The 27,067-nt window shown below is 38.8% G+C and overlaps 1 protein-coding gene across 1 annotated transcript; it reads left to right on the top strand.

The window, feature by feature from the left end:
- The first annotated feature begins 1,729 nt into the window (after positions 1-1,729).
- LOC127944831 (cytoplasmic polyadenylation element-binding protein 2-like) lies at positions 1,730-26,779 on the top strand. The gene is given in 11 exon segments (XM_052541136.1): positions 1,730-2,661; positions 4,987-5,073; positions 5,075-5,263; positions 9,223-9,313; positions 13,781-13,831; positions 17,194-17,358; positions 18,193-18,282; positions 18,795-18,913; positions 20,739-20,853; positions 21,183-21,364; positions 23,018-26,779. Coding segments are annotated over 11 exon segments (2,160 nt in total). The 5' UTR covers positions 1,730-1,818; the 3' UTR covers positions 23,246-26,779.
- The last annotated feature ends 288 nt before the right edge of the window (positions 26,780-27,067 follow it).

Genomic DNA, 27,067 nt, shown 5'->3' with positions numbered 1-27,067 from the left:
AAGCTTAAAATGAGCTACTACTAGTCGACCAGAAAAATCTTTAGTCGAGGGCAACCCTAGAATATACTACCTACTACTCTATGAACTGACTACTAGAAATCCAGTATCTAGATTGTGTACTACAGTACATTTGATAGTATATACTACACTGTCAAGTACTACACTGTTTAGTACACTCTATAGTATATACTACACTGTCAAGTACTACACTGTTTAGTACATTCTATAGTATATACTACACTGTCAAGTATTACACTGTTTAGTACACTCTATAGTATATACTACACTGTCAAGTATTACACTGTTTAGTACACTCTATAGTATATACTACACTGTCAAGTATTACACTGTTTAGTACACTCTATAGTATATACTACACTGTCAAGTACTACACTGTTTAGTACATTCTATAGTATATACTACACTGTCAAGTATTACACTGTTTAGTACACTCTATAGTATACACTACACTGTCAAGTATTACACTGTTTAGTACACTCTATAGTATATACTACACTGTCAAGTATTACACTGTTTAGTACATTCTATAGTATATACTACACTGTCAAGTATTACACTGTTTAGTACATTCTATAGTATATACTACACTGTCAAGTATTACACTGTTTAGTACACTCTATAGTATATACTACACGGTCAAGTATTACACTGTTTAGTACACTCTATAGTATATACTACACTGTCAAGTATTACACTGTTTAGTACATTCTATAGTATATACTACACTGTCAAGTATTACACTGTTTAGTACATTCTATAGTATATACTACACTGTCAAGTATTACACTGTTTAGTACATTCTATAGTATATACTACACGGTCAAGTATTACACTGTTTAGTACACTCTATAGTATATACTACACTGTTAAGTATCACACTGTTTAGTATACTCTATAGTATATACTACACGGTCAAGTATCACACTGTTTAGTACACTCTATAGTATATACTACACTGTTAAGTATCACACTGTTTAGTACACTCTATAGTATATACTACACTGTTAAGTATCACACTGTTTAGTACACTCTATAGTATATACTACACTGTTAAGTATTACACTGTTTAGTACACTCTATAGTATATACTACACTGTCAAGTATTACACTGTTTAGTACACTCTATAGTATATACTACACTGTCAAGTATTACACTGTTTAGTACACTCTATAGTATATACTACACTGTTAAGTGTATGATACACAGTGTTCTACTGTAACCCTGTCTGCTTTAAATTTTTCAAAATGATTAACAGTTGAAAACATCTGTTAGAAATTTAGAAGAGCAATCAAAAAGTAATCAAATGTAATCAGTAGTATTAATAAAGTAACTGAAATATTTACACTACTTATTGTACTAATAGTAACTTGTAATCTGTAACTGATTACATTTACAAAGTAACAACATTGGCGATTTGATATGTTCATAATTTTATTCGTTTACTAAGCACAGTAAGGAGTTTATTATTGCTGTATTACAGCCACGCATGAACCATATGGCCTCGGCAGATAATAAAGGCTAAAGGTGAAAAGACTGGAAGACACCCGAACGAGCAGTTGAGCAAGCAGCTGCCATCTTTCCGACAGTGTCAGAGCAAGCTCAGCAGCATTCAGACCGGGAGGACTGGTCTGAATAACGAATGAGTGACGCGCACATTGCGGCTCTCTGACTCGACCGAAAGCTCCTCCTCTCTCGCTCCAAACAGGCTGTAGGAAGTTATAGGACACAGAGTGCCTCTTTTATTGTTCTTGAGCAGGCCTGGGAATAGGAGCGCTGCGCTGTTTTGACGCAGTTAAATGGGTGATTACGGGTTCGGTTTGTTGCAGACAGCGAACATCAGCAGCGGCTCCACACGGTTCGGCGGAGGCGCATTCACACCCTATCCCAGCGCGTCCCCGGTGCGCCCCAGCAGCTCGCCCCTGGTGTCCCCTCTCTTCCCGTCACATCAGCGCAACATGCAGGATGAGCCCGCGGGGCTGACAGCTTCTCAGTCCGACAGCGAGCAGACCAGCGCCGCCGCCGACAGCGACCCGAGCCGCTTCTCCACTGTAGGTCACGCACAGACAGCCGGTGACCTTCAGCGCGACCGGAACACACATCAGCAGACTGAGCCCCCGCAGCAGCAGCTACAACAGCCGTACCCCTCTTCCTCTTCCACGGGCCTGGACACCGATGCGCCATCGTTCAAGGTGAAGACCCAGATGGAGTCTCCCAGCGCCCACCACATTAACACCGGCACCGGCGGCAGTAACATGCTCGCTGCTGCTTTCCCGGAGATGCAGAACACCGGCGGCGGCGGCTCGACTTCCCCCACCCTGCCCGCCTTCGGAACGCCGTGGTCCGTGCAAACGAGCTCACCGCCTCCACCCGTCTCCAGTTCCGCTAACGCAATAAACCCGATCCCCACCACCGAGCCCGACAACTTCTACCCGGGCATCCCCTCCTCTATCAACCCCAGTTTTTTCCAGAGCTTCTCGCCCAACCCATGCCCAGTGCAGGGCTTCAGCAGCCCCTTTCCCCCCCAGATCAGCGTCCCCCCGCAGGCACCGCAGAGCCGCCGGTCCCCGGTCAGCCCGCAGATCCCCCCGCAGCAGGGCGCCTTTCTGCAGCAGAGGAACAACTACAACCACCACCACCAGGTGAGAGAACACAATACATGACGTGTTCACTGAGAAACACGCACACACTTGGTGCAGATCCGGAGCCTTTGTAGAAGGACTGTCATTGTGACGCAGTCTCGGCCTTGAAATATTTTAAATTCCTATAATATTTTTATAATGTTTACAGTTACACTGTATATTTGATTAAATGCAGCTTTAGTAAGCATAGGAAAAGTCTGTCAGAAATCATATTTACACCAGTATGCATTATGCAACAGTAAATGTTTCAAACCGTAGCCTCATAAATTCTAGTATGAAACACTGTGAATGACATATGTAATCTCATCATTTTGGTGCCCTTTAATGCAATTTGGTGTTGTGTCATAACTTGTGGTAGAACAATGAATTGGTGAGTCAAGAAAGAGAAGTCAGTGGAAATGCAAGGTCAGATCGAGTTCAGTGCATTGTGGGATGCGTTATTCTGAACAGCGTGCACTGGTTCTAAATGAAACAGTTTTGCACAAATGTGGCTGGTTATCTGTGTTCACGTCGCACAGTGCAGAAAATAGTAGTGTGTTTTTTTTCCACACATCCACACATTTGTTTTTTTAAAGCGGACACAGGCTCAAGGGCTTCACGTGACATTCCGGGGATGTCTTGACCTTTAGGGCATTCAGTGAAATCTCCTACCGAGAGCTTAGAGGCCGGAGACGTCAACACCCTGCTAAACTGCAGCAGTTTTAGAAAAAGCTGTTATTACTGTAATCTGCAGTTTGCACAGGCATTGCAATGGCATGGGGGCCATTTTGGTGAATGTTAGTATTCCTTTGCATTTCAGCATTTCTTTGATGTTATATTTGCATGTTTAAAAATGTGTAACAGTGTTCATTGCATAGCTAACGAATCTACATTAGCACAAAATAAATGATAGTTTATTAGATCAATGATGTGCGTTTGCAGACTGCTTTTAACTTGACTTGATAAGATGAGGTGCTGCAAAAAAAAAAAGAAAAGAAAGAAAAAAAACACACCCAACACATACACAGCATGTTTTTTTATTGCATTGGCTTCCCTGGAAAGTAACAGCAAACACACAATATAAGCAGATTTACAAATAAATGACTCTTATTGGCCTTTTTTTTCAATGAATTGACTTAAAACACAAGGTACTGATCTGATTCAGTCTAGCGTCTGTTTCCTACAAGAAAACTCAGATAGAGTGAAGTGTTCTAGATGCATTATGAGTGATATGCATTGTGCAGATGCAATATCTTGGTATCTGGTGGTGGTGAATTATGGTAGGCCTCAGTATCTGTGTGTGTGTGTGTCTGGTCTTGTGGGGGTGGGGTAGAGGCGGGGGGGAGACGGTCACATGATTTTAGCAGTGGCAACTATGGGTCACAGTGATATTCCTACATGTGAAGTCATGCTGGTGTGGCAGCTGTTAAGAGTGAATGTCTTTTAGCATGATATTAGATTTAAGCTGAAGACACCCTCTATTCAGGCGTCCAGAAACTTGTGTGTGTGTGTGTGTGTGTGTAGGTGTGAGAGGTATGACCATGATCTTATATCACACTGTGAGTAATTTTATGTTACAGGAAAATAATGATTTTATTTTTTTTTCTGGTAAGACATTACGGAGATGGGTGGGAACTCTTATTTGGGGAGAGTTGTGCACAGAATGCGGTGACAACACATGCTGATCCTGAAAATGTGTTTGTCTGGTGTTTGGTGTGTACGCTTTGTGAAGAAGCGCGTTTGTGTGTGTTTTTTTGCCATATGTTGTAGGATCAAGAGAGTGTGTGTTGTAGCCACTGTGTTCACGAGATGTGGAGTGTAAGATGTAAAGCTTTAAATCTTCTTACTTGTACAGCAAGGCAAAGCCTGGCCACGCTCAAAGTAACACACACACACACACACACACACACACTGGCATAGTCAGTCTCACTCAGATTCCCACACACATTATATTATATTTCTAGCTTTTAGTTTCTGTTAGCATTGAGGTCATCGGTATGCTAGTGTTCTCCAAATAGTTTAACTTTTAACTCATTTATGCAATAAAGTGCACACTCAATACAATACTTCACACTTAACTAGGCAGATTTCTGTTCAATAAACTGCTCTTTCTCCAACACCACATGCTCACTGTCTCTATCCACCGGAAACACACAGCTTAAGAAATGTTATTTGAGGGAAGTAAACCTTTATAATACCATGAATTCATGTCAGATTTTATTTGAGATTTTGACATTTCCCACATTCAGTTAGACAGGAGCTGTGCATGACTAAAAACAGACGGCCGAGAGCATTCCCAACGAGTGAAGCTGACTGTACCTGACTGTACTTTCTGTCTGTCTGTAGCCCATGATGAAGCAGTCGCCGTGGGGCAGCCATCAGGGCAGCGGCTGGACCTCTGGAGGGGTGTCCTGGGGCAGAGACCACCGGCGCGGGGGGCGGCATGGGTGTGCCCGGCTCGGTCAACCACATCTCTCCCATGAAGAAACCCTTCTCCAGTAACGTCATCGCCCCGCCCAAGTTTCCCCGCTCCGCCGGCTTCCTGGGACCGAAATCCTGGATCGAAGAAAACATGTTCCGTAGCGACAACAACAGCAACACTCTGCTGCCGCTGCCGCTGCAGGTATGTACCGTGTGTGCTGGGATGGGCGGCCCATGCAGCAGGGTCCATGCTATTATTTACATTCTGGTCAGTATGCATCTGCATCAGACGATAAAGAGAAATTAGCCCGTCTAGTGTCAGTGTGCTTTTTGGCAAAATCAATTCAATCTTCATTTCCTGTTTGCTGTTAGATGTGCCGTTAGATGCTCGTATGGCCATCAACCTGTGTTTATTGATTTTCTCAGATCTCCTGGCACTGGGATGGGGGGGATATATATATATATATATATATATATTTGCTCTGAAACGGTTTAAAATTATAAAAATGCACTACTATTCAAACGTTTGGGGAAAGTATTAAGAAATAAGAAAGTAATACTTTTATTCAGCAAGGATGCATAAAATTGATCAAAAGTGACAGTAAACACATTTATTGTACAAAAAGATTTATATTTCAAATAAATGCTGTTCTTTTGACATTTCTATCAACAAAATATTGCTGAAAAAAAAAAGTTTTCTCAAAAATATGAAGCAGCACAACTGTTTTAAACATTGATAATAATAATCAGAAATGTTTCTTGAGCAGCAAATTAGTATATTATTCTGATTTCTGAAGATCATGTGACTGAAGACTGGAGGAATGATGCTGAAAATATAGAGAACAATTACAATTTAACATATATTCACATAGGAAAAAATGATGCTAAATTGTAATAATAATAGTTCACAATGTTATTGTTTATTCAAATAAATGCAGTCTTGATGAGCATAATAGATTTTTTTTTTAAAAACATTAAAATCTTACAAACCGCAAACTTTTGAACAGTAGTGTATAAGAGGAAACAATCATTTCAACCAAATCGTAGCAATTCAAAAAAAGGACATTTAAAAAAAAAGTTTAATGCAAGTAGCAAAATACATAAACTCTAGTTAAAATTAATCCAAAAATGATTTTTATATGTAAATTGTGGCACTTCCGTGAACATTTTTGAGTGATGGTGCCAACAAACCATACAGTTCTTATGAATAAATTATTTGAAATAGTTAATTAAAATAGCCAAAATGCTAAAATACTTGCAAGTAAAATAGTTGCAAAATGATGGTCCAATAAACGAAAAAAATAAATAAAAATGTTTTATCCACAAAAAAAGAAAATAAAAAGAAAATGATCGCAACCATATAGTAAATAATACTCAATATATTGCCCAACCCTAATTAAATTTTAGATCATGAGAGTCTGAAAGTGTCTCACTTCCAAGCTGAAAGTGAGAAACTGTGAGGGTGTGTGAGGCTGACAGAGAAAGCAGCAAGAGAAACAGATTTGTGTCATTGTTTTGTAGATGGAGTGAAACAGCAGGTCATTTACATGTGAATCACTGAAGTGTACGAGGAAACTCCCCGTCTCTGGCACCTGTAGCCGGGTGTTCATCCTCCCGCTTCAGCTTTAAACCTTCACTGCTATTGTTACTTTTTATGTTTGTATCGACATGGCACCATTTACTGGTACTTTTAGCGACAGAAGAGGGTAAGGATGATGTGCTAACGGCTATAGATCCCCATAGATACTCTTGGATTAAACCTGCTTTGTTTTGACATATTTCATTTGTCTTTCTCTTGTCAAGAGCTGTGGTTGGTCTGTCCTCCAACAAAAAACAGCCCTGTAGGTAGTTTGTGCAAGCACCTTATTACGACCTATATTTACGTTTTAAAGTGAAGTGCCCTCTAGCAGTTGTAAAAATAATGGCAGTGTCGTGATGCGTCTGTCAAAACGAAATGACGTATGTTACCAATCAAAATGTGTGTTTGTTTAAATGCAATGTGTGGACTTTTCACACAGTCCAACCTGATCTCACGGCAATTAGTACATACTTTACTAGGTGGCTAATTCATACGCATTCGTACAGATGACCACACCTAACCCCGCCCCTAAACCGAATCATGCAAAATCGTGATTTACAGTGCATGTACATTTTATAAGCATGTGCGTTCTCTGGGATCAATGCCATGATCACATGATCGCATATCGTCATATAACGCAATGCTCTACCAACGTTGTCTTATTTCAGGGATTTTGACAAGTGACCTATATGGGCGTACGGGTTGGAGGACGTGTTGTAATATGGGTATGGTCTAAGGACTCAAGAACAAAATGACTCAGGATTCATTGTTGGTTTGTACTTCATTCTAGAGCAGATCAGTGTTTGGCACGTCACAGCTAATTCCTTTAATGCCAAGCTTAACAGAACTAAAATGAGGAACGTGCAATGCATGCGGTCTGGCCTTCATCATTTTCTTTTTTCCTCCTCTCTTAAGGAAACAGGTCCGACTCTACTAGTATCTACGGTATTGTTCGTTTCCATAAACAGGGTGCCGCTTGAATTCCTCACATTCCAGGCCTCTCCTCTCTCCTCCTGTCCTCTCCTTCCTTCTCTGCGTTTGCTCGGCGTTCCTGAGATCAAATGCGTCATGTTCTGACAAGAGAAACAAGACAGATAGAAATGGAGGAAGGAGGAAATTACAGAGACGCAATGTTGTTACAAAGAGTTCATTCAGTTTCAGATTCAGGTGTGTAGACGAGATGTGTTTAAAATCAATGCTGAGTCCTAGACCCAAGTGTTGGTCTAAAATAACTCAGGAACACGTCCTGAACCAGACTGGTTTTGATTATTAGGCAGGTTGATGAAAAACTCTGAAATGGATGCAAGAGAAAAGGAAAAAGAGGTTATAAAAATTGAGCCTAGCCTATACGTGTTTTTAATAAACATTTCAAATTTGGTATTGAATGGAAGCATAAACCCCAAACCCTCGGATCAAGAGTCTTCAGGCCTCGTGTTCTTCACTGGAGGACTGAGCTGCTTTTCAGACACTATTTCTGGCAATGTTGCTGAAACTATATTTAACTTCTTGTCTGCAAGCGGCGCTGTGTGGGTCTGTGAACACGACTGGATGCTGGAATGATATAAGCTCTTGCTTTCTAAAAGCTGCTCTAACTGGGAGGCAGATGGCCGTGACAGGGCCGATGGGAAGCATCTGTGTGTGATGCGGTCAACACTTGCTCCCTTTGTGCTTTCTAAACTGCGTCCATCATAGGTATCCATTTATCTGTCAGCAAGACTAGCTGTAGCACATATTAGACTTGTTGTTTGCTGGACCATATACTAAAACACTTCATACTGCAGCATAATTTACACAAACTAGAGGTTATGAAGAGCAAAGTGCACACCATTCTGACTAACATTTGTTAAGGTTGTTGCAATAGTGGTTTTAGTGTCTGTAAGTCATGAAAGAGTGCTCTTTAAGTACACTCAAGCGGCCTTTTATTAATATTATCTGTAAGTACACTGGTAAGTACACTACGAGTGCACATTCAGTATGTTTTCGGAAGTGTGTTGATAATGAGGCTCTCCTCTGTTGAGGCTGGAGCTTCTGTTCTTGGTCTTGTGTGTGTGTCTGTGTCTGTGTGAGACACACACAGGTCTGTGAGGCTGTGTTCATGTTCACATTCCTTCTTGGGCTCATTGTGGTAATGACGCAGATATCTGTGGCATGTTGTCAGGCAGGTGTTGTGACCGGGAGATGGGATGCAGCTTTAAACGTCTGCAGAATACAAGAGGGATTTTCTGGTAATGCGGCTGAAAAACAAAACCAAGCGGCACACACAAATCTGCCACACAGACGCTGGTTTCATTCTGCCTAAAAAACACCATCACGCAGAGACTAGTTTGGTAACTTTCGGTCCAAAATACACCTGGTTAATTCCACTCGTGACAGCTCTACAAACAAAATTCCTGTGGCCATTCCAACATTCAGTCTGCCGCAGTATTCAGGGATTCAGTGGTGACCTGCGAACTGGCAGCCGGGAAAAATGCCATTCCCTGCATTCTGGTGTGCTCCGGACTGCATGAGTGTGCTGCATGCAATCCCATAACTCCAGTACAGACTACATACTGACATGTTCCTCAACTCTCTCTCTTCCTCAGGATCGGTCCAGGATGTATGACAGCTTGAACATGCACTCGTTGGAGAGCTCCCTGATCGACATCATGAGGGCGGAGCAGGACCCTCTCAAGGGTAAGATGCATTTCTCTTTTAAGACAGAATACATGTTTATTGCAGAATGTGTATTGAGGACAGATTCATGTCTGATGGATATATATGGCTCATGTCAGGTCTGTACAGTGTTTTGTACTGATTTAGCTTATTTTCTTTACTTTTGACTAATGGAAATAAAAGGAGGGTATAATTGAGAAGGTTGTGTTGAGCTTTGAGACAGTAACTGTTGCTTCTAAAGGAAAATGTTTCTTAATATCTAAAAGTGGGGATATTTAGGTCAAGGTAAATCTTTATTTATATGGCGTTTTTAACAATACAGATTGTGTCAAAGCACTTTTCAGTATTAAATAGGAAAACAGTGTGTCAATAATGCAAAATGAGAGTCAAAGGCACTTCATCATTGAATTCAGTGATGTCATCTCTGTTCAGTTAAATAGTGTTTGTGGATTTATTTGCAATCAAGTCAATGATATCGCTGTAGATGAGGTTACCCCAACTAAGCAAGCCAGAGGCGACAGCGGCAAGGAACCGAAACTCCATCGGTGACAGAATGGAGAAAAATCCTTGGGAGAAACCAGGCTCAGTTGGGGCCAGGGCTGTAAATATACTGTATATGGCCAATATCCGACACCTGTAAACACACATCAGTTCAGTTAACATAATAATGCACACTTGTTGTGTATTTCATTTTTTTTGTCTGGTTTATTCATAAATCAGTCTAACATAAGCAATTAGCTACCTGTGGCTTTGTGAAATAGTGATTTTGCTTCTGTTAAATGTCAGTATGAAATCACAATTGATTATTTTGTCTCCACTTATTGTTCAGTATTCAACATATTATTATTCCAAAGTATTTAATCAATATTCAACTTTTGTGAAGAAGTACACTTCAGCATACATTCAAAAAAAGTACTTATTCCTTTAAAAGGATATACTTACGTATAAACTGAATGTCATGTTTTCAGACACACAACTGCATGTTAATTGTAGTTAAATTACAAAAAAGTATCATAGTTTAAATGTATATTAAATGCAATTAGCTGAAAGAATCTTTATATGTAATTTGATAATTACTTCTATTGTCTTGGAAATATTAAAGTGTACTGCTGAATGTACTGACGAGCATTTATGCAAAACTAGAATATATTTTAATTGAATTTTAATCGAAACTTGTGTTTCATATAATTAAATATATTTGTAATTACTGACTACATTTAATATATTTTATAACTTTAAATGTATGTAAAACAACACAAAGCAGTTCGATTATAATCAACATAAGATTTAGTGTGGATTGGACTGAAGTATGTTTAGTATGTTAGTCTACACATCAAAATAAGTGTACTTTAAAGAACAACGACAGATTTGTAAAATATAATGATTTAAGATGTACTATAAAGTAAAACTTTAAATTTGACATTATTACAAAGTGTGCATTTTAAGAGTGTGCTTAAATGTGTCATGAAAATCAAGTCCACTTAAATGGGATTTTATTTCATTTATTACATTATCTATGAGTACACTTTTAGAAAATATTCTACAAGTGCACATTCATTACAATTAAGTGCATTTCTTTGCTAGGCCTCTGAAATGACCTTTTATTTTGGGTGACATCACACATCTCTCTTAGTTTTCACCCCTTCCCTTTAACCTCCTCCCTAAGTTTTGATAATTTATGCCCACTTTTCTCCAATGAGTGAATTCTCAATGGATGAGATCAAGTCCCCTAGCATTTTATGTTGAAGGTTTCAAGTACTCCATGCTTTAGGGCCGAACCAAATTTCTAATTGCGATTATAATTACGGATGCCACAATAACGCAATCGTTCAAAGCGGCAATTAATCATTCAAAGTCCACTTATGTTATTCTGCGTGCTTAATATGTGATTTTCTTTCTTTATACATGTAATCTTAAGGGTTTTACCATTGTTTTAATGATAGTTTTAATATAACATTATAATAACATGCATATTTTTACCTTTTTTCATTTAAAGAAAAAAACAATCCAATCTATAGTTGACATTTGAGGCTTAATACTATATACCGTATTTTTCGGACTATAAGTCGAACCTGAGTATAAGTCGCATCAGTCCAAAAATACATCATGATGAGGAAAAAAACATATATAAGTCGCACTGGACTATAAGTCACATTTATTTATTTATTTACCAAGAGAGCCCTCTGTCGGCTGGAGACGGTAATGTTTTCTCTTGGTTCATTTCTCTTGGTTCACGTCGAATTAATTTTGATAAATAAGTCGCACCTGACTATAAGTCGAAGGATCAGCCAAACTATGAAAAAAAGTGCGACTTATAGTGCGTTAGTTTATTTTCATCGGTTGCTTCAAACAATGGTGTAGACATCAATCAATGTAAACTGTGATGATTGTAAATAATAATCGAAATTAAAATGTCAAGGGAATAATCGACAGCCCTACCATGCTCCATGGTAAAATTACTGTAATGCACTGTCTGTCTTGGCCTTTTGCTTGATTTAAGCCCAAGTATGGTTCAGTCGGAGCAGTTTGTGTGTCATAGGAGGGCAGAGGGGTGTGTGGTGCTGTGATCAGGGAGTGGCTCTGCGCTACACTGACTCTCAGTCTGCCCCTCTCACTGGAGCTTCTCGTTCAGCCTGCTGGAGCAGATGGACCAGACACTTACTGCAGAGACCGAGAGAGAGGCAAGGGCGTGGGTACGGCCTATATTTAGCTCAGGACACACTCTGCCACCCTGTGTGTGACAGATAAAGGACAGGAGCGTGAGTTGAGGTCTCTACGGTTTACACAGGCCTTCCTTTAAAATCAACATGAAAGTATTTATTTTAATACACTTGATTGTGCATGATTGATATAATGCAGCCATTGTAAACTCTTGCCTCGGTTAACACTATAATTTAAGACTGGTTACTGTCAGTTTTTATAAAGGTTACAGCAATAATAGCAAACAACAATATATAATAGAAATTTTATCACTAAGGAAAGACCGGGAAGCTTTGGAATGTCCTGTTTCAGTCAGGAAGTATGGAAGTGGTATAACTTTCAAATGGCATTTCATGTTGACTTTAATCTGTTTAAATTAGGAGGTTAATAGTAGAAAACTACCAGATTCTGATTGAAATGTTTTATTAGCTAAGCTACCTGTGCTTTAGCTTTTCAAAAATACTGTCGTGTGCTTGATCAAACAGATCGTGGGAGATGTCCTGAGTGAGCCACTCCAAAGAAACGTGCTTAAAAAACGACGGCTCGGTGAACGGGGAATGTGCTGACACCAGCTAAAGCACTCGAAACAACACAATGCTGTTGAAATATTAAACACTTGGCAGATGCGATGCAGTATTGGTTGGTCTGGTGATGTTGTTGTGCGTAATCAGAGCAGATGAAACGAAACAATTGTTTGATTCACTGTGGATAGACGACAGGAGCTCTGTGAAACATTGAAATGAAAATCTCTAGGAGCGTCCACGTTTAATAATTGGACAACAGATGGAGTGTGTGTGTGTGTGTGTGTGTTAGTTTGTGTGTGTGTGTGAGGACTTGGAAGAATTACAGCTGATTCTCTGTGTACCTGGATGTTTTCAAAAAAATCGGTCAGACTAGATTAAAGACACATCTCAGGACAACATGTGCAGGTTTCCACATTTGACCCCAAAATCACACAGAAAAAAAGATCATTTATATTTCTCACACACAAACACAAAAAGAAGCACTGCAAACCGTACAATTTCAACAAAATCGAATCTCTGGGTGACAAATCAGCAGAATCTAATTTTTATTTGCCCTGACATGGCCCGTCATCCTAACCATCCCCATGTTACTGAGCCCCTGACAAACACAGATTCAGAGTCAAGATTTCTGTCTTAAGAGCTCCTGGGTGTAACTGGGATGTGTCATGTGACAGAGCTTCAGAGATTTGACACTCTGTGTGTGCATGTGTCATGTGACCGGGGTCAAAGGTAAGTGTGACGTAGTAACACAGCAAAGCTAGTTCATCATTTCTAGAAACATTCCTCGTGAGTGTCATGGGTTCCTGCTTTGTTGTCCCATGCCTTATCGGGCAGAATCTTAATGGAAACTTCTTAAGATCTGTTGATGTGAATTATAACTATAACAATAACTATATTAGCATCCATATCAACACACATCTCATTTGGTTTATTATAAGCACGCACTGCAGTTTGGTCATTTACAGCTTTAAATGCTCAGTATCTTTTAATTCTGGGGGATTCTGATGGGTGTTTTTATCAATCATCAGTTGGAAAAAAGTCATTCTGGAAGTGATTCAGCTAACATGTTGCTAAGCTAATGATGTGATGTTTAAAAAAACCCGCAGCCAGAAATGCAAAGGTTGTTAGCTGGTCTGTTGCAGTGAGTTGTAACAGCTTGAAATGCTCCCTAAATAGGCAGCTTTGTAGGTTTTGTAACACTGGCACATGGCTGTATGTTTCATACTGCCCTGTCTCTCTCTCTGTCTCCCTCTCTCATGTTCAGGCCGTGTGGGATGCCCCCACCCAGGCGCTGACAGCCTACTCATGCTCAATGGTAATTATGACAGTGAGCTACAGTTTTTCTTTTATTTTCTGCTGTCTGTAAAACACTCATATGGAGCAGGGGTCATTTTTACCAATGTAGGCCTGGAAACGTATTAACATAGATCTTTTTGATGAAGATGGGCTGCTTGAAAGAAGTTACTATTCCCAGAGATGTGACGTACTCTTAAAATTTGGGTTATTTTAGCATCAATGGATGTTTGTTTGCATTTAGCATCTAGCATCAATGTTTTTTTTTTTTTTTTTTTTTTTTTTTATTCTAGTAGTTTTATTGATATTTAATTGTTGGACAAACTTTGTTTAACCGTAAAGTTCTGCCCAGTTACACCTTGAAGCATTGAAGGTTACTGTACCTTTGGACCATTGGGCCACAATAAATAATTTTAGAGAGATGTTTTTTAATGGAGGTACCAATGCAGTCTGGGGCTTGATATCTTCATCTGTGTTTCTGAAATCCTCTGTTCAGGTCGTTATGCTGTGGTTTGGCTCACTTTGCCACTCGCTTAAGTAATTTATGTAATATTTCCTTAATGTTATTTCACACATATTCCCCAGATTGTTTTGCACCTGAGTTACAAATGAGTAGCTCTGTAATGGAATTTCAACAATTTAGCATTTCACTTTGTTACATGGTGAGGTAATCCTTTCTGACCAATCCGCTCGCTGCATCCAGACGGTGCGTCTGCCAGTAGGGCTCCATCCGCTTCTCACCAGCGTGACTGAACTCAGCTCTGTTGTGTTTGGCTGAGCTGATATTCGGTATCACAGTCTCTAAAGCTGTGGAAAATTGTGCTTTGCTCTCTCGGGATGACATATTTCAGTAACAGCTGTTGCTTTCTTTTTAGGGTAATTGGATCATCATAGATTATACTCTAAAAATAACTGTTGTTGTAGACAAAAGCCTTCATTTTGTTTGCTTTGTGTCTTGAATCAGTGGTGTCAGTCAGCCGTCAGTATTACTATTGCTCATATTTAGGGTAAGTGACCTGAACAAAACCCCAACCAGAAAAATTACACTTACAGTGTTTGTCTGGTGGACCTCTATAGAGGAACATTGATGGATAGACCAGAGACGTATAGAGACCAGATTATCGGTTTTGGGAATGGACTTTGAATCGTTCCAGTGGTTGACCAGTATAGTTTTTTCTTATGGCTGACACCAGTATCAGCAAAGTGGTCCATATAAAGTGATATATGTGATCTGACTATTTAATTCAGCGGTCTTTAACTCTACTCTTAGAGACCCAAGCTTCTGCGAAATCACTTACTGTCTAGTGTAGGTAGTATATTTGGGTTATAACTTTCTTGGCGACCATTAAAAGTATGATCTAGTATGAATTTGGGAAGTAGGAATGAATTTGGACATATTACATCCACCATGTTGTTACTGTCATGTGATTTACCAGCATCAGTTGCATCATTTCACTGCTATTCATAAATCATTGCCGTGGCCTCATGGGGTAGTGACGTGTCCTACTGCACTTTAGGATCTCAGCTGGTCATCCGGGTACTTTTCGCCTACTGTTTTTTTTTTTTTAATACTATGAATTTGAACATGCTACTCTTTTCAAAAATAGTTTTTTTTTACCTACCATTTAGTATCGAAGTAGGCATAATAAGGCATATTTGGACACAGCATCAGTGTCCCGCAAAGTTTAGCTCCAACCCCTGAACTCAGAAGTACTAGAGTCATCCAGGCAGGTGAGGTATGAGACAAGCTGGAGCTAAACTCTGTAGGACGTTGACGAACCAGGAACAAGTCTGGACACCCATGGCATACTAAGTCTACAGTATGTGCAACCATACTTTTATTATATATTTTTTTATTTAGACAAAAAAGTATGGACAAAAGAGTGGTAATGAGATTGGGACCAACCTGTCCTGGGCTACATTTCCCAAAAGCATTGTGAGCTGAGAGGATCTTAGAGACCTGTGGTGATAATGGTCCTACGATCGACTTAGGCTTACATTGCTTTTGAGAAACTCAGGCCTGATCATTGTGGAGCATGTTTGGGTCACATGGGCAAGAAGGACATGTGTTAGTTAGATTTCGAAGAGCTTTCATTAATGTTGGTCAGGTAAATTGGTAGAAAATTCAAATGAATTAATTAGAATTCATTTATTCATTAATTAATTTATTAGTACATGTCATACAACCTGCCCACACCACACTGAGTGTTAGGTTTAAGGCTGTAGGTTCATTTTTTTTTTTTTTTTTTTTTTTTTTTTTTAAATCAAAACTGCACATTTTCCAACAAAACACTTCAAACTAAATTACCGGAAAAATCAGGTTGCACCTAAATGGTCAAATACACAAAGAAAATATGTCAGAATGCTTGTGTTTGTGAGTATTCAGGTTAACACAGTCAGTGTCTTGATTGTAAACAGTTGAGAGAAAATCGGATATGCGTCAGTACATTGGATGTGTTTATTAGGTCTTAAAGTGACAGCAGCATAATAAACCTGCCAAACCTGCCGCTCTTTATGTCCTTATTAATTAATCCAAACCAATCAAAAACCAAACTGATATTGACTGAATAACTTTGTAGCTTTGATCAGAATTGATGTGTGTGTAATACAGTGAAAGATATGCAGTGTTTCATTTTACATTTAAATACTTTCTGTAGTCTATGTAGTATTTATTTCCCAAATACTTCTCTTAGATAGACCATAGATCTTAAAAAAAACACATTCATTTAATTTGTACTTTTCTTCTCTTGTGCTGATTTGTTCCATTGTTTGTAATTTGCTTCATTTTTATTTCAATAATAAGATTAAGTCTTAGTCATGCTAGTTTCAAAAGTATGTTTGTGGCCTTAGGGAACACCAGCATCCAGTCCATGATGGCCAGCTGTAGTTAATATTTCATCCATAAACATTTGCCTTTATTTACACAGTCATGAAGTTAAGTGTTCAATCAGTTGTTTCACAGTGTTCTGTATTGTTTTTGTTCACATGCAGCCAGGAGCTATGGGAGACGACGAGGTAAAATCCACTGCTCGTTACACTATCTGTGCTGGCATGGCAGTATTCTGTGTCTGTGTATGGTGTATATGTGTGAACTGACACTGACCACTACCAACAATTTGAGTTTATCAATATCATGTGTTTTTGAGGCTTATACTGACTGAGAGCTGCAGTTCACTGACAGAACCAATGATTTATACATGGCTTTATATATCTCAGGTGGTCTGATCGCAAATGGACAGTGCTAAAGACAACTGTGGAGATAGTTCGAAACAAATGTGCGATGTTAAATGTCCTATTGCACCCTAAGGCTGATCAGATCACCTAAGATGGAGGTAAACACCAGGTGTTAACAAGTGTCCTCACCTGTCTTTCACTTTTTAATAGGACGTTCCTCACTCTTCCCCATTGATGACGGTCTTCTAGATGACGGTCATGGAAACCAGGGGGTCCTGGGGTCTTCTCACTGTTACCCCCATCAGAACGGGGAGCGCATCGAGAGGTTCTCCCGCAAAGTGTTTGTGGGCGGTCTGCCCCCTGACATCGATGAAGGTCAGTTTGAGAGAGTGTTTGAACCATATCGTATTTAAGGGATTGAAATCAACTTTTTGACTCAACAGCCAATTTGGCTACTAAATGTTTCAGTTACCGGCCATTCATAACTTCTACTTCCAAAAACAAACAAACAAAAACCACAGATATAAACCTAATTAATCATTTCACGGCTTCTTATATAAATATATATTGTGCCAGGGTGTCTGCAGGATTTTTGAAATCAAATGTAAGACTTTTTTTAAATTTAAGACAAATGTAAGACCTTTTTAAGACCTGCACAAATAAAATTACATTTCACACAAGCAAATAGTTTTCAGCACACATCTCAGATTTTAAAACAGTTTTAGATAAGGGAGTCAGAAGTATCAATTATTAATTGATTTAAACAGTTATTACCAATCAATTATTATTTTGATTTGATAACATTTTCAAGAAGTGTCCACATTTATCTGTTTCAGTCTTGCCCTGAAGCCACTGACATGTTTCTGGCATCTCCTGGTGGCAGGTTACTGATAACAGCACTGAGAAACATAAAACCTCCACAGATTGCAGATCTGCAAACAAAATGGCTGTAGCCTTTGAGAACTGCTTTTTTACTGTCATTCAGAGGAGAATTTGAGGGAAATTATTTATATCAGTGAGCTTCACCTTGCAGATATTGAACAGGGATTGCTTTTAACCTCTGATGTTTGATTTTACTCTACTAATGCAGATTCAAATGATATTAATATATATATATATATACATATATACATAAAACATGTGTATCAGTTCCTGCTGTTCTCTCTCTAATCTTTTTATCTGACTCTCACGGTCTCGTCTTTCCCACAGATGAAATCACAAGCAGTTTTCGGCGCTTTGGTCATCTGGTTGTTGATTGGCCACACAAAGCAGAGAGCAAGTCTTACTTTCCCCCTAAAGGTACTATTATACAAATCACCACATTCATATCAAACACAGCAATAGAAATGGACATAATGTAAATAAAAGTTTGCACATACCTTCCCATTCTTTATTGCTGTTTTTCACATTGTAGAATAATAAGTCTTCATAACAAAAATGCAGTATGTTAATGTAGCCACCAGAAATGTGAAACAACTCACAGCTCTCTTTTATTTTATCATCATTTTGTTAAAATGGAAGCTTTGCACATTCTGTCCTCTGGCTTTCGGATGGAGATTTACTACTGGTCACAGAACCGTGCTTCCCTGACAAGATACGCACGACAATCGCAGCTTTTGCCTCATCATGATTTCAATTTGATTTTGATTAATCGTGCAGCCCTAGAATAATGTGTGCTCTGTAACTACTAAGAATCACCCAGTGCCTCTGGTTGCTGTGATCCTTAGTTTCTGAATATTAAATAGTTATTTATTCAGTCATGTTACACCGAGCTCTGGTTGCCATGGTTACAGTGATTGGCTGTTGTCTAGGTTACGCCTTCCTCCTGTTCCAAGAGGAGAGCTCAGTTCAGGCTCTGATCGAAGCCTGTCTGGAGGAGGACGGGAAACTCTACCTGTGTGTGTCCAGCCCCACCATCAAAGACAAGCCCGTGAGTCCAGATACATTCACATACTGCCAGACTCCATGATACCATCTCAGTGATGAGAGGAAATTGTGTTCATTTTTTCATCTGAAAACTTCAGATATTTAAACCAGTAGGGACACAATGAAACATCACTATGAGTGAATAAACATCAAACAATCTTGCCTGCATCTTTTCTTAACTAGTGTCTGACACAGGCCATCTGTTTTTAAATAAGTGTTTTGTTGCTTTGGAAAAAACATACATGCATTTAACTTTAAATATGCTGTAATTGTGAATAATTTCTAATTGTAAAAAAAAGCACACTTTAGAGTGAGGATGGAAGAGAGTGCTGTTCGTTCACTTCCCCCACATCCATTTACTAGCGGTACTGAGACTCAAACCCACACCCTTACAAGGCTGACTCTCTAACCATTATGCTGCGTTCACACCAAGCGTGAATGATTTCAATGTTAAGTCAATGTAAAGATGCGTTTACACGCGTCTGGAGGTCTCGCGGTGCGGATGAGGCGTTTAGCGCAGTGCAGTAGACGGAATTTCGAGTCATTCACGCATCTAGTCCGCGCGAATTGAGCGTCTGGCGCGTTACGTGTGAATGGTGCTTTTGTGCATTTAACCGTTTGACGCAAAATTCGCATCTGACGCCCGAGTTGAATTTTTTTTACTTTGCCATCAATCCGCGCCACGTTAACGAATCAGGAACCTGCTCAGGAGTCACTCATTCAACATGGAGGAACGACTGATGTTGTCAGTGAGGAGTCAACTGGAGCTATAGGACACAAGTATCATACACAAGTTCATATTTCAGGAATAAAAAGGACCTCGCTTGGAAGAGTGTGTTGTAAATACACATTTAACTTTTGAGTCACGTACACGTTTATCGACCCGCTGCCTTCCCGCCGTTTTTTACAACTATTTTCCCCCTAATATAGCCTACAGCTACTTTTCGCTAACAAGATAATGGTTTTATTCAGAGGACGTGTGCAGGAAAAAGTGGAAGAGACCCGAGTGCTCGATCAACAACAGCCATCTTGCAAACAGACAACCGCTAGCACTTGCCCCTCCCACAAGAAGCGGATTTAGCCTTGGACACGCGTAAATTTTGCTTCAAACTCTTGCTTTCTACACACGTCTATTTTGCTCTAGATGTGCGAATGCATTCAAAATATTCAAGTGGCAAACTAGACGCAAATTTGACGCTCTATTCACGTTTGGTCTGAACGTAGCATTAGGCCGCCTTTACTTCAAAATAAATCCAAAGTTCTAACATGAAGTCTTGATGGCACAGGCTGATAGGAACTATAGCAGTTCAGAAACCCTCCACCTCCCTCAGCTCCACCTGTGTGGAACTGCTTCGTGATTATTTCATGTATGAGATATACGTATGGGGATGATTTAATGTATATTATATGCGCAGCAGGATGTCTGTGGATGTGTTGGCAGTAGAAAGTCTCAGTTCTTGATTTGCAGCAGCAGTGTAGCAGATCAATTCTACTTAGAAAGAACACATTAACACTGCCATTCATATTATCATGCTAAACTCTCCAAGAGTTGTCATGACAGAAGTGTGCTTCAAAGCACACCAAAATATCATTACAATACAATCCTTTAATTGTACTTAAAAGCAACAATTCTTATTTGACATTATTACAAAGTGAGTTAAGAAACAGTTGTGAAGCTCTTTTATTAATATTTGAAGTGCACTACAAATGCTTATTCAGTATAGAGTTCAACATGCAATTAAGTGCACTTCTTTTTCACAATGGTATGTTTTTTTGCTGTTTTCATGTACACTTTGTTTCATATGCAGGATTTGTATGTGGTTTTTCAGGTCCAGATTCGTCCATGGAACCTAAGTGACAGTGATTATGTGATGGACGGATCTCAGCCGCTAGACCCTCGTAAGACCATCTTTGTTGGAGGAGTACCACGTCCACTAAGAGCTGGTACGGCAAACACACGGCTCGTAGTTGTATTCGTTTTAAACTACAGGATATGATGTCCACAATGTGAAGAGATGCCAGTTATCTCAACAAAGATTCTAAAATTAATTTCACTGTTGTTATTTTCTTAACTGTGTCAAAAAGTATTAAAAAGTTGTTGTTGTTGTTGTTTTTATTGGTATTAAATATGCTTTAATGGTGTCTTTCTTTAAAAGCCCTTGCTATGTGTACTGTGTTAAGCTAACTGAGACATGGCCTCATTTGTAAGTAATTTTGGATAAAAGCGTCTGCTAAATGAATAAATGTAATGTAAATGTAATATTTCTCTGCAGTGGAGCTGGCCATGATCATGGACCGCTTGTATGGTGGAGTGTGTTATGCGGGTATTGACACTGATCCAGAGCTGAAATACCCAAAGGGGGCGGGGCGTGTGGCCTTCTCCAATCAGCAAAGCTACATCGCTGCTATTAGCGCCCGATTCGTCCAGCTGCAGCATGGCGACATCGACAAACGGGTAAGTTGATGGCACTTACTGTACATGTTTGTTTGAGACTAGTAACACCCAGAATAGCACACTACCATGCTACTATGTAGTGTGTAGTGTGTAGTATGCATACTGTGCATAGTATGCTACTTTAATTTGTTATTTCCTGTGTACATAGACTTGCAAGATCTAATCAAATGTCCAGTATGACAAAGAACATATGCCACAATGCAACCGATATTTCTTTCAGTTCATCCATCACACTGTGTTAAGAAAGGGTACTTAACATTTTATTATTACATTATCTGCTAGTACATTATTATACATTATTTGAAGAACACTACAAACGCACAATCTTGCATTGCATCGTTTTATGCGACATTAACTACATGTAATAATTATACCAAATCTCCTTAACCCATGGCTTTAATTGTGTCATTAGTTTACCCATCACTTTGTAGTACATGTCATTTGCACACAATGGGCCTCATTCATGGAACACGAGCAACACTATTTACCCCGCCATTAATAGAGGAGGGTCGGGCCAGATACCTAAACATCCTACTTGTACAATGACTGCTTACAATGATGGAGAAGTCAATATTACTGGTTACTGCTTTATCATATTTAGTAAAATTCTTAAACAATTAGATACTAGTAGGCTAGTACGTCGTTGTCGCCTTTAATATTTCATACCATAGCAACTAAAGCGTCTCAACTGGAAAAATGCTGTGCCACCAAAGCGTTCTCAAGTGCCACCAGTCGGTTGTTTTAAGAAGAGCGCCTGACATTTTTTCTTCAGCTGGCTAAAAACACTTTTGTGGTCACACATTATTGAATATTTATTGATAGTCATATGGTCTAGTCTTTTTTGCATTTATGCAATATACTGGAGCCAAACCTGAGAAATTAGACCAGAATATTCCACAGCATTCCTGGACACCCAATTTGCGTAGCTGTGATTCATATGTGCGGATTATGCTAACTGTGAATAAGTGTGGACGAGCGGCCTATTCACGAATGATTGGAATTCATTAACATACAAGTTTAACTATGAAATCAGACGTTTACTAAGACTTTGTGAATCCAGAGGAGAGTTTTTGGGAAAGTCTGTTTTACACCCAGATTACTCAGAATTTACTCATATATTAATGCAAGTTTCATGAATGACGCCCAATAAATATTTCATTGTCAGCGTTGGGAAGTTACGGTAAATAAAAATAACAATAATCAACAGTCTAATTAGATACAAATCATTCTCTCTATAAAGTATTGCATAACTTATTGCAAACTACGTTCTAAGTCCCATATCAACCTCGACCAGTTAAACAACATAAGGATAAACATGAACTGATCTGACTTTCAAATAAATTATATCAAATTACATACATTATTCTTGAACTGACCAAATTATTTAAACGGAGAAGGTTACATTAAAAATTTACATTTTAACATTAGATGTTATATTTTAATGTTAAATCCTGAATGAAATATTGTATAAAATATAGAACAACTCTTAATGAAATACAATGGTGGATTAAATAAATAATAATGAATTACTTAGTAATGCATTTCACCCAAAACTGGTCATGGTAATCTTTAATTAAATATAACAGCTGCTGTACTTTACCAGAGTAGAAATGAACCAAAAACAACCATGTTTCTCTTATTCATGTGACACAGGTGGAGGTGAAGCCGTATGTGCTGGATGACCAGCTGTGCGACGAATGCCAGGGAGCACGTTGTGGTGGAAAGTTTGCCCCGTTCTTTTGCGCTAACGTCACTTGCCTACAGTATTACTGTGAGTTCTGCTGGGCAAACATCCACTCCCGCGCCGGACGCGAGTTCCACAAGCCGCTGGTCAAAGAGGGAGCCGACCGTCCCCGCCAGATCCACTTCCGCTGGAACTGAAGACGGGGATCCCGGGAACGCTGGGAGCAACAGCATGCAAGGCGACGCAGAAACAACACGTCTGCTGTGGGAAAAAAAGATGCTTAGTTTGGCCCCTAACCCAAGCTGTCAGTATAGAGTACATAACCATATAAAGTACATAGAGAATATATATGACTATAAATATATAAATATATATCTTTATCTTTTGTAGCAGCCAGAAACACTACAAGCCTCAGTTTATTTCACCAAACCACTTCTTTCTCCTCCCTCCCTTTACATCTCAGGCTCGAACAGAGTTTTTGTGGTACGTTCATGTTTTTTTTTAAAAAGGAGATTAAGAAAAAAAAAGAGATTGATTTTTTGTATTTTTTTTTTTTTTTCAAATTATTTTTATATGTGAGATTTAAAAAAGGTAGAAACGAGAATGTTTTCACTTGGTGGGCAGCCTGTCCGTTCTGTCCATTCGTTCTGTCCGTCGTGTGTCCGTCTGCTGCTAAATCCCCCCCTAGTGGGAAAAGTGCGCAATTGTCTCTGGAAAACCCTTGATGACGTAATCTCTGATGCCTGGAATGGATCTCAAACCAAAGGTAGCTAAACATGCGGCCTGAAAAAGAGACGTTTGCTGCAGAATATACAAAAAAGGAAAAAAAAAAGAACGGAAAAAGAAGATTATTTCCCCCCTTGATGTTTCGCTCCAATGTGCTCTTAGCAGGAATAGGAATGATTCAATAATTAATTACTGAGACTTTCCATTTTCCACTGGCAAAAAGAAAACAATACCTCAGAATATTAATCTGGCTTGTTATTGCTCTACTCTTGCAATTTAATCACAAGCTATAGAAGAAGCTTTGCTGCTATATAGGATATAACGAATAGATAGTGTCGGTGTTCTATGTAATGCCATTGGGATGTCACTGGCAATGTCATACACAGAAATGCAGTCCGTTCCCTCTCGCACGGCATGGCCAATCATCACAATGGAAACACAGAATGTGAAAACTTATGTGCATGTTTGTGGCTGTACATCATTTGCATGCAGTGTAAAGGTTACCAGCACATATAAGAAAGAAAATAAACACAATCAAAACATGATGCATATATTAACGACAAACAGAGGAATTTATGTAGCATGAGGCGAAAAAAGGTCACACTCTTAGATATAAGATAATATAACAATATAATATCGAAAGAAAAAACAAACTGTAAAATTCTTCGTAAAACCTTTGCATGCGTTGTTGTGATGATTCCTTTACGAACTTATTATGAGAGAAGTGACGTTAGTCTTTAGAGTAGTGAGTTCTGCCTTTTTGTAACTCGATAACTAGTCAAGAGACGGTGTGCTGTCCTGTGGTTTTCTTGTCTCGTCTTCGTGGCGTGTGAGTCTAGTTATGAATTGACGTTTCAGTTTGATTTAAACTCTGTGATCCAGAGGATCGTCCCTGGACATTTAACCTTTGCCCTCTCTGAACACCCCTAAATGCCACCCCTCTAACTGCGATAGAGCGCAGGACAAGGACGTTTTCCGTGGTAGCTTTGATATGATGTAGTTCATAGGAATTCGCGAATTAATCGTACCCATGGTCGCTGTCTGTGCGTGGTGGGCGGAGCCTAGCACCGCATTTCGTAGTTTAATCTCTGGACAAAATCTGACGTGGAGAAAAGAGAGGAGAGAAACTTCACAAAAGGAACCCTGTGGCAAAATGTTTTGTATTGTTTGCTTTTTTGATCAGATCAGTCTTATGGACAATCTATACAGAAGCAATGGTCATTTGGTACTGTACTGCTCTTTCTGTCTGTCGTTGTTTTTGCACTCTATATATCCTTGTGTTCTTGGGTTTGGTGAAGAATTCAGTGCCCTTGTCGTACTGTTCGTGTCTGTGATTTAAACTTTCAAGTGTCAACAGTGAGCTGAGATTGTGTGTTTATTTATTACGTATATGTGTTTATTTATTTGTTAACGTGTCACCTGTTTTCAGACTCTTGAGGACACGTGATGCACTACCTTTTTGATTTCTCTCCTCTCTTTCCTCCTTGAGAACCAATGCTATTTTTTCTGACGTTTGGAGTCGAACGCAAAACAGTCTCTTTAATTTTGTATCACATCACCTTTTTTTGTATACTATTTGGTTGTAGAAGTATCGTGACCTATTTTAAGTCTATTGAATAATTTAAATATCTTTATTTTTTACATAGTAACTTATTTGATTTATTGTGTAAGACGCTGGACCCAGATTCTATTTAAGCGATTACGTAGATCTACCGTACTGTACTCGCAGTAAGAAGTAGCGACGGTGTTTCTGGGAGCTAAATAAGATGGCGCTTCATTGTCATCGTCGTCTTTCTCTCTGTCTGTGACGAGTAGTACGCTCCATTTTTCGTGTTCAACACTGTTGCTTCATATGTGTATGTGTGGGTTTTTGTCGTTGTCGTCGTCGTTTTGAAAAATCATATTTATTTGACTATTTTTGTAGACAGATAGCTATTTGATTTAAATTGTATTTTTCTATTTCTGTAGACCTCTGACTCTCACTTGACTTGCCCCCGTATTTATGGTTACGTTCACACACACTGGAAGACCCAAAAGGCCGTTTTTTAATTTTATTTTTTATCATCCCTGCAGTTATGTGTGTGTTTGTGTATGAATCTATTTATGTATTATTGCTAAGCACACATCAATTTGATTACTATTTAAGTTGGTTGTGTATTTAATTTGAAGGAAGGAAGCATTGAGGGTTCTACTATGTTCATGGAAAACACTTGAGACTCTCCCTGGTTAGATGGAGGGGTATCAGCCCTCCCCTCACTGATACTCAGAAACTTGAATATAACACATTTTGAAAGGCTTACTAACCTCGAATCTGTGTTGTGACGTGCAATACTGTTTCTAATGTTTGTATAAAAAAGTGAGAATTGCAGTGTATACCTTTTTAATGCAGATTTATTTTTTTCATTGCATATTTTGCAAATTTCTGATCCACAGTGTCATTTTTTACTGTCAGAAAAGATGAAACCCCTTTTTTTTCATTGCAACTATTTTTAAATCCAGATATCTTTGTACTGATGTAAATGATTGTAGTTATTTTGGATAGTGTTTTGCTAACAAAAGGAGAAACTTTTTCATGCATATTTCTATTTCCTTTTTTTTAGGTTTTTTGTGTCTTGTTTTTTATTTAACTCTAATAGTAGCAAAATATTTGGGATAATTTTTCATATTATATGTCATTAATATTATTTTGTATTTTTATGTGGAAAGATATAAAGATATAATTTTATGATGCTAACTGCTAAAATATTATTTCAATTTGAATTATTTTTAAAGCTAAAATCTTTGTGATATTGTTTATGTTCTGGTTTCTAAATCAAGTTTGTGTATAGATTCACACAAGTGGTTTATGAAGTGTTCAGACTGTAATTATTACCGAATGGCTCTTTGATATGCAAACTGAATATCATGTTGTTCCTTATTTTGATTTGTTTTGTATTTAAATGGGGTGTTGATTACAATCTTTTTCTTTCATTTCCTGAATAAAGACCCATTCTGTTCAGACACAAGCCGCGTCTCATCTGTATTCTTTTGGAACACGTTCGAAGTCGTTTTAGAAAGATTTTCATTCGAAGTTCAATTGAGGATTCGAATCAATGAGCCTTCAGTCGCCCCCTGGAGGTAGAAGCACTTTAGTGTCATACAAGGAGGGTTTTGTTATAATTTTCATGTATTGCTATTATTGTAATTATTTCAATTTAGAGAATAAGGGGGGGAAAGTAATTACCCAAAACAAATTAAATAATAAATAATATGTTTTCAAAGCTTCTGTTGTCGATTTTCTAAAAGGAAACTCA

This window comes from Carassius gibelio, chromosome A23 (genome assembly GCF_023724105.1).
Source record: "Carassius gibelio isolate Cgi1373 ecotype wild population from Czech Republic chromosome A23, carGib1.2-hapl.c, whole genome shotgun sequence".
In the NCBI taxonomy this organism is placed as follows: Eukaryota; Metazoa; Chordata; class Actinopteri; order Cypriniformes; family Cyprinidae; genus Carassius; species Carassius gibelio.
The sequence above is the reverse complement of the archived record's forward strand: the minus strand, read 5'-3'. Positions and strand labels throughout refer to the sequence as shown.